Source organism: Chrysochloris asiatica, unplaced genomic scaffold (assembly GCF_000296735.1).
Source record: "Chrysochloris asiatica unplaced genomic scaffold, ChrAsi1.0 scaffold00377, whole genome shotgun sequence".
Taxonomy (NCBI): Eukaryota; Metazoa; Chordata; class Mammalia; order Afrosoricida; family Chrysochloridae; genus Chrysochloris; species Chrysochloris asiatica.
This window is the reverse complement of record NW_006408895.1, coordinates 1,204,199-1,217,154: the sequence shown is the minus strand read 5'-3', so window position 1 is coordinate 1,217,154 and position 12,956 is coordinate 1,204,199. Positions and strand designations below refer to the sequence as shown.

Here is a 12,956-nt window from a genome sequence, read left to right as displayed (position 1 = left end):
TGCATGGGGTGTCTTTCTCTAGTGAAAGCCAATTCTAGCATCTTTCTGATGGATTCTGTGTCCTCTGGACATATCAGGTAATGGTATGTCTTTATCTAGATTTTCACTTTCTACATACTCTTGCCTATCAGAATAAAAAGTGATCACTATGAAGTTAAGTCAAAATGTATTGCTACTAGAGGTCCAGTTCATGCATGCATAGGTTTATTTCAAATGAAATGTGTTTAAATATGTCTCTGCAATCAGTGGATGGCTACAGACAAGTCCTCTCAGTAGTACACTTGTCCTAGTCTCGTTAGGCTGCCTTCCAAAAAGAAAAAAAGATACTATGTGTGCATGGAAAAAAATTAGGTCAGAGTTCTTAACAAATTTTTAACAAAACTCAAGTGGACATATTCCCAAATTATTGAAGTCTTATATCGAGTTTATAGGAATGCTGCCCTACATAAGCAACACTTTTTAGATGTATCAAGCATTTTAAGGAATGTTAGGAAGATCTCAAAGATGAGCCAAGAGGGAAGACCATCAACTTCAATGAATGAAGAATCTGTGGCTAAAGTCCAGAAACTGGTGGAAGACCATAGAATTACCATAGATACAGTAGCTACTGAAGTTGGGGATTTCACACAGTTTGGCAGTTTCAATTTTAAGTAAACTTCTTGGCCTCAGCAAACTTCTGGCTGGATGGGTGTAAAAAATATGTGAAGATTAGCTACCTCAAAGAGCTGATCTTTTCATCAGTCCTTTAATCAAGATTGAATAATGACAATTTTATAGAATGAATTATAATCAGGAATGAGTCTTGGATTTACCAATACAATTGAGAAAGCAAAGTCTAATCTAAACAATGGCTTCCAAGAGAAGCTGCTGGACCAGTTAAATTTAAAGTAGAGAAGTCATTTTAGACGGTTATAGTGACTTTTTTTTGTGATTCCAATGGGGTCATATCGTCTTAATAGATTTTCTTGAAGGACATATGACGATCACGGGAACTTGGTATATAAAAAAAGTTAAGAAAACTGAAAACTGCATTGGTTGAAAAAAAAAAAAAGAAAGCCAAAACAGTGTGCCGAGGAATTTTTTTCCATCACAACAATTCACAAACCAAATTCGGAGAACATTGAAAAGGAACATGATTTGAGTTCCTTGAGGATGCCCAAACTGCTGTTTTAATGTCGTGTAAATTGAGTAGATTGAGTAGAGGAGTCCTGGTGTGGCGCTGTGGGTTAATGCGCCAGACTGCAAAGCCATTTGAACTGCAAGGTCGGCAGTTCACCAGCTGTTTCTCGAAAACCCTATACAGGGTTGCTATGGGTCGGAACTGACTCGACAGCACTTCACAACAACAACAACAAATTGAGTACAGCAGAATTCTTTAGGGAAGAGTTAGAAAGACAGAAATCCACATTCAGAAGTGCATATACCTAGGTGGAGGATATATATATATATATAAAACCAAACCAATAGCTTTGTATTTTATTATTTTTGTTTAATAAAAGTTTCTATGACTTTATAGCAATACTTTCTGACTTATCATAATTACAACAGAAAAAAACAAACAAAAAAGTCCTCTTTAATAACCATGCCTTCTAGCCACCATTCTTTTTCATACTCCCTTTCATAGCCAAAATTTTGGAAAATTCTAGACTTGTTTTTAATTGCACCCTTAATTCACAAATGCAATCAACCAAAGAGCTTCCTTGATTTTACTATTTGAGTATCTCTCAGCATCATCGACTTATCTGTATTCTTAATGCGGTGCAAACCATGATCATCTTCTTATGTTCACTTTTGCCCTCCAGTCTTCTCCAAAAAGCAACCAAAATCAGATTCTTAAAATCCAAATCTGACTGTGTAACTCCCTAGTTTAAAACCTCAAGTTTCCACTGACAGGATAAAATGCAGCATCATCATCTTGGTCGAAATGGTCATAGAGGATCTGGATCCTAACTCATCATGTGAATTTGTTTTCAGTTCTTTAAATGTTCCATGACCTTACCAACTTAGCATGAAGTATTTATCATTCACCTCACTCTCTTACTTATCTTTTGGGTTCAAGCTTACGCTTACTTTCTCAGAGAAACCTTTGCTAACTCTTCCAGAGAAGTCTAGGTCTTCCAGATTCATGCTCTCAGTGTACCTTGTAATTTTCTTTAATGAACTCATTATAATTATTATTATTTATTTGACATTTATTTTCCTTGCTAGATGTAAGCTTCCTAAGAATTTTTGTCTTGTATAGTGATAAATTCTCAGCACTTGGTTCATTGCATGGGATATACAGGTGTTCATAGATTTTTTGAATGGTTGAGTGAATAAAATAAGGAAATATTGAGTATAAACATGATAAAAATGTAACTCTTACAGTGAGAAAAGATTTTTTTTATTCATATTCTACGATAAACTACAGAGACTGAAAGACACTTCATCATAAATCATTCAGCAGAACATTCATTAAAAATCAAATGCCATTTTCTCTAACAGAGTTCTGACACAGAGAATTTTATTTTTATATAAGTCTGATATAACATTAAATATATTACAAATCAGACATTTAGTTTTTAACCCTAATTATATAATCTTGAATGCACTATACATCATAAAGTAAGATCTTTACTGGTTTGACTTCATTTAAGCTTATACAAGGCTTCTATTAAAATTCCATCAGACCTTGAAAATTACCTGCAGATTTTAAAAACACATAAATTATACTTTAAATGGAAATACATTTCATATAGCCATCCACAAATCAAAGACAAACAAATTGGTAAGAAGCATTTCCTAATATAAATCAATTACAAAATATCATCTAAATAAGAGTTTCTAATGGCAGGGTCATCCAACTCAAAAATAATTCATTTGAAACTGATGATAAAGCACATCAATGCCACTGAAAATCTCTGTTTTGATGGTCCTCTAAAATGACAAAGTAAGATATCAGATGGAATGTCCTGACTCTTGTGCTGAAATGAATGAGACTTGATTATATTTGTGTCAGGTGTCATTTGCTATACTGTTAGAAGACCTCTTGGCAACCAGTAATGCCATTTTTAAAAACTTACTAAACTAAGAAATTTAAAGAAACACTTTTGACTCCTCCATATTTTCAGATGGCTAAATACAGGAAGGTACATTATCTTTGAAGTATGGGCCTTGTAATAGGAATGTCTACCCTAAATTATGGAAAGGATCAACAGAAAGAATTCATGCCAATGAAATTCTGTGGACTAATTTTCAAAGTGAGAAATAAGAATACCCACTGCTAAGGTAAGCCCTGTTTTGTGCAAACATAGTATGATATATATTAAACAATTACACATTTGAGGTATTAGCTGAAAAAAAAAAAATCTATACATGGACACATTCACAGAGTATTCACAAATCTATTGGCCCCAACACCAGCAGATAATAAATTTGGATGAAAAAGAACTGCATACTAACAAGAAATAATAACACACAGGGAATTTATAAAACCAAAAAATACACATAAGATTGCATAATCCTTAATATAAGGAGTATGTTTTGAATTCATGTTTTGAGGGTAAATGTTTTCATTTACATGAAAAGATCTATTAAATAGCAATAAAACCAAAAGGAAGCCTGATTCTAGGACTGAGTTACCTATCAGATTATTAAAGAGATGTTTAAGAATTACTGAAAACCTTGTTCTATACACCTTTTTTTTTTTTTTATTAAAAATTAGGACGAAAAATTTTAGAAGTTGTTGGTGACACAATGGTTAAAGTTAGCCAAAAGGTTGGTAGTTAAAGTCCACCAGTGGTTCTGCAGGAGAAAGCTGTCTCCTTGCATGAGGATTACAATCTTACAAAGCTTATGGGACAGTTGGACTCTGTCCTATAGGGTTGGTATGAGTCAGGGTGGACTCAATGGACTTTGACTGCAAGACTATTCTTTTCTTTTCTTTTTGTAGAGAATTTTAACTAGGCAGTAGCTCAATTTAGCCAACATACAGGGTTTTTCAAAGATTTCAAGAACAGTTAAGATTTAAGTTTACTGTTCATTTTCAGAAGTTTTTCTGTCTAGAGAAGGAAGAAAAAATTATAAATCCCCTTTCCGTTTGTCTCACTCAGGATAAAAATGGGTAACAACATGGTAGTACTGAACCATGCTTCACACAGCTAAACTCCCTGCCATCAAGTCATTCTGGCTGATAGTGACCTACTACAGGATTTTTGAGACTGTAAATCTTTATGGGAGAAGACAGCCTCATCTTTCTCCCAAAGAGTGGCTAGTATGTTTGAACCATACACCTTGGGGTTAGCAGTTCGTTGTCTAACTCAAAGAACCACATAGAAGCTAAATGAATGCACACATTCTCCTTTTTGAATCATTGTTGTTGTTGTTAAGTGCCGTCAAGTCGGTTCCGACCCATAGTGACCCTGTACAGGGTTTCCGAGGGTGTAAATCCTTACGGGAGTAGAAAGCCTCATCTTTAGGACCTTCCATATACTACCTCGCTTAACTTGAAAGTGGTTCATTTGGTCTTCAGGTCCCAACCTCAAGAATTATTTCACTGCCTTAGTATAGGTGGGAGATTTATTTGTTTTATAAAACTATGTAGAAATATATTACTAAGTAACATTAACATTAACATGTCACCTTTTTTAGAATAATAGCTGCATTTAAAAATATTATGGACTAATATGTAAAATAGTTATTAGCAGAACTGAAGATTTGGTAGGAAGAAAAAGTCAGCATGAAAGTGCAATTAAAGTACAGGGCTGGCATTCCAAATTCCTCTTTCTGTGAACACCTGAGCTTATACAAAAACAGAGTATTATGGTACACTGACATATTTATACCTAAAAGTTACTTTTCTTTACCAGATCACTACAATTCATAAATAAGCATGTAATGATTACGAAACAAATACTTATTCAAGTATTCAAATATAGACAACTCCAAATAAAAATTATTTTCATTTATCAGGTAGATTGTAACTGGAAACTTTTCACTGCTGAGCCCTAGATTCTCATACTTGATCAAAATAAATTCTAAAAATGACAAGGGATTAGCACCAGTCTATTTGGGAACTAAAGAATCAAGGATGAGAAAAGGTGCTATTTCCCTGTTCCCCAAACCTTCACAAACATGGTAATGTGTATATGTGTATGTGTTTGTGTGTGTGTGTGTGTGTAAAAGGGGTATAAAACATACAACAAATATAAATGCTGCCAAACTTCTAAAACCTTTGTTAGAGAAGCTAAAACAACGCTCAAACAACTGAGGGGATTTATGTAAATGAAAATGAACAGAACAAAGAATTAAATGAAAGTGCAAAGTCATGTAGTTAAAACATCTCAAGATAGCAAAAGGCTTCTTAACTTTGTAGAAGTAACTTAAAAGTCTAAGACACTTGGCTGGGCCTTTACACCATGATGCAGGTAACATTAAAGGACCCACTCTTTACTTCTACACTTTATATATGGCTTAAATTACAGGGCACTTTAATCATTTCCCATAGTTGTTTGACAAATTTAATTTACCAAATACATTTTCTCAACATTTTAAGAAATGAAATGGAATTCAGCAATGGAACCGAAATATAATACTGTCTAAAAGCCATGTTCACGATACACAATTTCCCTTAACTTGGTAACTTTAACCCCTTAAAACAAAGATTAAGGGGAAAATAATCAGTAAACAAAAAAGTACCGTCCAACTAAGTATCAACCACGATAGTGCAAACTTCCCATTAAAACTGGAAAAATAAATGGATGCAATTTTTTTATAAATATTCTGATGCATATGTACATTCAAATTAGAATTTTAAAAAAACCTCATTCTACAATCTCAAGATGTCAAATTATAATTTTCTTTTAAGCACTGCTATTTCTTCTAAAGGTTACATCTCTAGAAGAAAATTGGTTGGGATGTCCAGTTTTTCTAGTTTAGTTTAATCTAATTCAATCAAGCATTTCTACTGATTTCACCTGGAAAAATGGGTACATGAGAACACTTTTTTTTTTTCCTCAAGGAGAAAATGGTCATTTTAACAGTTTTATTCAATTGTTGTTGTTGTTAAGTGCCGTCGAGTTGGTTCCGACCCTGTATAGGGTTTCCAAGAGCAGCTGGTGACCTTGAACCACCAACCTTGTAGTTCAAACAGCTTTGCAGTCTGGCGCATTAACCCACAGCGCCATAAATTAACTACATTCCGAAATAGTCTTTAAATCAAAAGAATACTGCAACTTTATCTAGCATTCACACACATACACACATGTTCTTATTCCATTAACTGAATATGAAGCAAAATAATTAAAATATTTTAAATGTTAAACACACTAAGACTAGAAATCAAATAATTTTGCATCCAATATACAGGCACCAAAAACTTCAAGTTCCAGCTGATTTTTCTAATTTATATTATGGATCTAATTAAAAGGAGCATATCGTTAAAGGAATAATTACTCAATGCTAAACAGATTTTAGCTTAGGATTTTATAAGAATGACTTGTTATAAAATGTCTTTTTTTTTTTGGCTCACTAGATATTTTTTGTTCACTGCTGCATGTGGATAAATAGATCATGCTTTGGTCAAACCAAATAGGTACGCTAAAATCTACTAATATGTTTAAGAGTTAACAGTAGGGTTAAAAGGCACAAAGCTTGATTTTAGTGGCAATTGCTCATACTACTTATCTGTAGAAGAATCCATTTACTTTCAGATCTTGCTTAGATGATCACTTAGAAACAGCACATTTTCTTAAGGGGAAAATTTAGGTGGGTCTTCTTCAAAAATTTTAGCAGCTTTTAAAGACATAAATGAACATTTTGGGGCCTTTTAACTATTGGACTTGCAAAAGACATACCTGCAATTTATTGTTGAAGATCCTCTTAATTTAATACCTGTATAGCCATTTCCTTATATTTTCTTTAAAATCTATCAGTATAGCATTTCATTTCTACACATGGCTTAGCAATTCATAAAACTAAATAGCAAACTGATACTCTATACCAGTTTATCTATCTCAATATATATTTTGTAATATAATGGCAATATTTGAAAATATCAATTACCTCTAAGCTGGTAATGGTAAGAGATTTTACATAAAGTTAAACAGTTTTTGTTTTTGCTTTTCTTTTTAAAGAGTTACATTGTTTAAACTCCACACATTCGACACCTGACAAGGAAAATGTAATTGTCATATAATATTTCATCAGTTTAAGCAGAAGTGTCTCATGGAGCTAAACACTTAAAGAATTTAAATAAAAATGCAATAACCTGCACGTATACAAAATGAACATTCCATAAATATTTACATGACAAGGAAAAAATGGAGAATCACTAAAATGGGAAATTGCTGAAAGTGTGATAATCCTTGCTTGAAACATTTTTTAGTTAGGAATCATACAAGCTTTTAATGTGAAAATAATTATAGAAGCATAACTAAAATATTAATTTTAGTTTTCAACTTCCTACTATTTAAAGGAATCAGTAGGTCATAAACAGTCCAAAATTTAAGGTAGCAACTATACAGTTTTGCTTTTAATATCAAACCTTTGTCTTCAATTCTCATGATGAAACTAAATTTACTTGCAGAAAAAAAGAAGGAATTTGCTAAAAGGAATAACTAAAAATTCCAGTTCATTCTCCTCTATAGATACTAGTCAGTCGCTCCAATTCTTTACAGTTGTCCATGCTCAATGCATCTGCCTTCCTTCGAAGTTTATCATCACGGTACACTTTGGCTGCATATTGCATATCTGTTTCTGTATACAACAAAAGAACATTTTTTTAACTTATTAAACATAATTCATATCATCCAATTGTTAATCTCTAATAGTGTGGCGCTGTGGGCTAATGCGTCAGACTGCAAAGTTGTTTGAACCATAAGGTTGGTGATTCGAGCTCACCAGCCGCTCCTTGGAAACCCTATACAGGGTCACTATGGGTCGGAATCGACTCGATGTCACATAACAAGAACAATGATGTTTCACTGAAGCCCTACAATATATAATGATGCTTCCTTTACTGAAGCCCATCAAGATATTTGTTAGCTGACTTAAAAAAAAAAAGAAATACAAGTATTGTTCCTGAAAGTCATTCTCATGGAAAAATCTCTCTTTAAATGAAATCTTAATCTGAAGTCTACGTATAAAACAAACACAGCGCTGCTCTGGAAAGAAATATGGATAGGATTCTGTCAATTCACCTCAGAACTCTCTTCCTCCACCCCTCTCTCAATAGTTTTAAAACCATTGCTCAGAAGCATTATCTCAGCCTCTATGTCATTTAATACTGCTGCTGTGCTGACTCAAAGCCACCCTGTATAAGGCTTCCAAGGAGATCCTTAATCAATGGGGATAGGATTTAAAAATTCTATTAGCAATTTTTTATTTAATTGACAAATGGCTGCATTTCTTGTATTTACAAATGAGGCATCTGTAAAATTGGTTTGCACATGACTTTTCCAAGTAAGGACTTGAGTGCCAGAGAATTTCAAATCATTTCCTGAGCAGAAAAATCTATAAGTAATTCAAAGACACTGAATAACTTTTAAAATGTTAAACATTTGATAAACTTACTTTGTTGTCGTTCTTTCCAGCAATTATTTCGAATATTAGTCACATAATCTTCTTCAACATTCTTTTCTATTTTTTGTAATAACATCCCTTTATATTCATTTTTAAAGTCCTTGTTGACATAATAAACAACACGTAAATTTTCTGTCTGCATTTTAATGGTTTGTCCTGATCCACTGTGAAAGAGATACATGTTCATTACTTTTTAATTAAAACTGGATGTTTTGATGTGCTACTACTACAAAGGGATCGAAGCCTTGCTAGAAACTTAATCTCCTTAGGAAATAAGGGCAGTGTGTATAATAGATAGCTGCCAAATGTTTTGACAAGCTGAGTCAAAAACAGTGGTGCCTCACTCAAAGATGGCAACCCATTGTGATGCTTTGAATGTTTGCAGATCTCCAGAGTCCTGGCAGTAACCCTTTGTCATGCATCACATTCCTAATAGGGCTCACTATGAGTCCTGGTAAAGCACTGTGGGTTAATGCACTGCACTGCAAAGTTGGTATGAACTACAAGGTCAGCGGTTCAAGCTCACCAGTGGCTCCTTGGAAACCCTACACAGGGTCGCTATGGGTCAGAATTTACTCGAAGGCACTTAACAACAACAACAACATGGCTCTTCTAGGAGTCCTGTTGTGTTGCTGTGAGTTAGTGCGCTGGACTGCACAGTCACTCTGAACTGCAAGGTTGGTGGTTCAAGCTTACCAGCGCTCCTCAGAAACCCTACATAGGGTCGATATGGGTCGGAACCGACTCAACATCACTTAACAACAATGCCTCTTCTGAGTCTCCCATTCCAGGACTTTAACCTGTAATTTTTCTGACTCCAGTTAGCATTCCAGATCATCCAAATGTTAAAAGTTCCTGTTTGTCCCAATTTTGCTTTGTTAGCCATACTGAACTGGTTTGAACCAGTCTGAAGTTCTGACTTTTTGAAATCACTGGTAATATGATAAAAAATTTTTATGTTCATTGTATTAAGCTAATGCTGTCTAGCATAGATACTAGGATTAAGTTTACTTTGTATCTTGATCTCATTTATAAAATAAATTTTGTATGTATACAGCAAAGAAATAATGTATGCTTTGATTTAATCAATACCTTACAAGCAAAAGAGTAAAGTCATTCCCTCTTTAATGATACAAGCCTATGTAAATTCAATCACTACTTTAGTTTTATTTTCAAAGTATTTTTGTCTTTTACAGATTTTTTGTTCCTTAATGTTAGTTAGTACACTACTATCATATTAAATTGCAGACAAGTTTGAATATAACACTTCTGTCCTTACCCACATACACACAGTAAAACAGAAGTGTAAATTGACAACATAATAAAAACGTTATCACTTGAAAACCTATTCTAAAAGCTAGAATGAGATTTTTAAATCAGTCTGTTAGCCTGTACACTTGTAATTATAAGAGATCTGGTACTTAAAAGGTATAAAAGAGCACAGGAGGTTTAGAGAAAGCTAGATAAGAAACGGCACAATGCATTTCTGGAAAAGTTTGCTTAGCTACTTACGATCTGGGATATAAGGAATAAGGAGGGTTTGAGACCATCAACTGGCTTAGTAGTGATACCAGGATCAATACAATAATGGGCATCAGTTGGATAAACACAGAAAAACCACCCTATAAAAAATAATAAAAAACAAAACTGTAATATAATTGTAGTTGTCAATAACCCCAAATGTGTCATAGATTTTTAGAAGCAGAAAGGACATTAGCTATCATCTGGTCCAGTGCTTTCAAATCTTCCTGAAAAAAAACACCAGTGTCCTAAAGATCTTTCTTAATAATACAACTCCCCAGGCTCTTCATCTGGAGATTCTGATTCGGAAAACACTGATACAATTTTATCTTATTTTACAAAAACAGAAATACTTTTTCTTTCTCACACACACAGACTCTATCAATATGAAGCAGGTTGCAAAACGACTTTTCCTTGGATTTGGGGTGGAACATGGCAGCTGGTGAATGAAAGGGCTAGGACCTAGGCTTTTCACTTCTAGTTTGATATTCTTTCCATTTACCTTGACACTTCATGTAATTTAGTTGCTCAACACAATTAGATATGATTGTATATATTGAATTGTACATAGGATCATACATAGGGTCGCTATGAGTCAGAGCTGGCATTGAAACAAGGAAAGTTTAAGTTTTTCTTTATTTATTATAATTCTTTAGACTAACAAAGATAACCTTCAAACATGTATACTACAGGTATATCTTCATTTGGATACCAAATCTGAAGGGGTCAGGTTGTAAAATCACACCCCACTCTTATCTCTGTCCCTACTCCCACAATAATCCTAAGAGAATTTTTAGTTTCTATTGAACACTTCTATCCAACGTATTACTTTCTAAAACAATTTCCTTTACTTTGAGACAACTCTTATTGCTTTTCCTGAGTTGAAATATGACATTTATCATTTCTAATCACATCATAAACATACATCTGCTCTTTCTTCTTCTCTTTCATGTCCACTATGTCGATGCTGATGTTGACGGCTATAGCCAGCTCGTCCATTTGAAAATGAATGGACACTACCTAAAAAATAAAGTAGTATTAGAGAAGTCAGCTATGGTCAGAAAACTTGTATATTTATTATTCTCTGTTCATCTGAATAATAGACAAACAGAAATAATTCTTCCAAGACTTTCCCTCTTTAAAACAGTAAGAGTTTCTCGCTAATACTACAAACATTGGAAGAATGAATAATCTGAAACACTATTTTCTGCACTTAACAGTGTATCCCTAGAAATCAAAAGATAAAAGCTCTAATTCATTTGAAAACCATATAATAAACTATTGTGAAGGTGTACCACTACTTATTCATTCTCTTACTGATGGACAGTTAAAACGATTTTTAGACAATGTGATAATGAGAAACAGCTACTACTGACAAGATAAACTATGTTATAACTAGTGTTAAAAAAAACCAAAAAACCCTGCAAATCACCTTTTGTTATTACTTGTCATCAAGTTAACTCTGGCTTAAAACAACAACTGTTGTGCAGAACAGAAATGTTCCCTAAGGTTTCAAGGCTATGACATTTTGAAAGCAGATCAGTAGGCCTGCTTTCCGAAGCACCTTTAGGTGAGCTTGACCCACCAACTCTCTGGCTAGTACTTGAGCATTTAGCTGTTAATTCCACCCAAGGATAAACAACTATTAGAAGCCAAATTATAAATCAGTTATTAGAAGCCAAATTCTCTGCTACCTGAAAGACTTCTGATTGTTTCTAGAATATTTTCAGTCAAAATGATTTTAATAATTTTTCTGTGAGGAAATTACATATTCTAATATATATTTCTAATCTAATTATGGATTCTAGTATGTTCCAGCTGCTCCTCGCAAACCCTACTCTGGAACCGACTTGATGGCACTTAAGAACAACAATATGTTAAAATACAGTTTATATTTTTAACCACTGATTTGTATCTACACATACATTTTCCTTCCAGAATGCTTTACAAAATGTTCTGTCAATGGCACATTTTTTTCTCAGTAATATTCAGAGAGACTCACCAAGCCAAATACTTTTACTGCATTATAAAGATTATTCTAATTTTCAGTAAAGTATCTTTACTCAAACTTAATGTAAACAAAATTACAGCTACAATTTTAACTACTTTAAGAAAAACAATTTCCAGCCAAATAAATATAATGATTTCAATAGTTCTTATACTGTTAGTGCTATAAAATTGTTTATTTAGGCAGTACTGCTTCAATCTTTCATTTTGGTAGCCAAATTCAAATAATTATTTTTATCTTAAAAGTAATTTTTAAAAAACTTATTTTACACATGACCTTTACAGGTTGTACAGACAACATCGAGATATACTCTTTACTATTTCAGTGGAAAGAAGAACCTCTAAAGACACCCTTATTAATAATCTACAATGTTTTTAATAAAGTACCTGCAAAGACCTCTACAGAATCTATGTCAAGTAGCCAGCCAGGGGACAAGATACCTCCCATAACTATAAAAGGACTTATCTAAGATAATGTTGGAGTCCTGGTGTAACATTGTACGGTAAATGCTTGACTGCAAGGTAGATGATTCAAACTCACCAGCCATTCCCCGGAAACCCTATACAGGGTAGCTGTGAGTCAGAACAAACTTGATAGCACGTAACAAGAAGAAAAAGATAGTGTTATTGGGTTTCCCACTTATGTGCCCTCTCTTCTGCTATAATAAAAATACAGACTACTGCTACTCATTTTTTAAAAAACTAAAAAGTGTTGTGGATTGAAATATGTCACCTAAAATATATATACTATAAACCCTAATTTCTGAGACTATAGTGATAATCCAATTTGGGAATGAGTTGTCTTTGTTAAACTAATGAAGCAGGAGTGAGTCACTCTCTTTTGAGATATAAAAGAGATTAAACAAGAG

The 12,956-nt window shown here is 33.5% G+C and overlaps 1 protein-coding gene across 1 annotated transcript in view; it reads right to left on the bottom strand.

The window, feature by feature from the left end:
- Positions 1–7,109: 7,109 nt before the first annotated feature.
- The window catches only part of DNAJB14 (DnaJ (Hsp40) homolog, subfamily B, member 14), a 78,743-nt gene continuing 72,896 nt past the window's right edge, over positions 7,110–12,956 (bottom strand). The window contains exons 5-8 of the mRNA XM_006876375.1: positions 11,006–11,100; positions 10,072–10,181; positions 8,551–8,723; positions 7,110–7,734 (exon numbers count right to left, since the gene is read on the bottom strand). Coding sequence (XP_006876437.1) covers positions 7,610–7,734; positions 8,551–8,723; positions 10,072–10,181; positions 11,006–11,100 — 503 coding nt within the window. The 3' untranslated portion in view covers positions 7,110–7,609. The remainder of the gene's footprint in view (positions 7,735–8,550; positions 8,724–10,071; positions 10,182–11,005; positions 11,101–12,956) is intronic.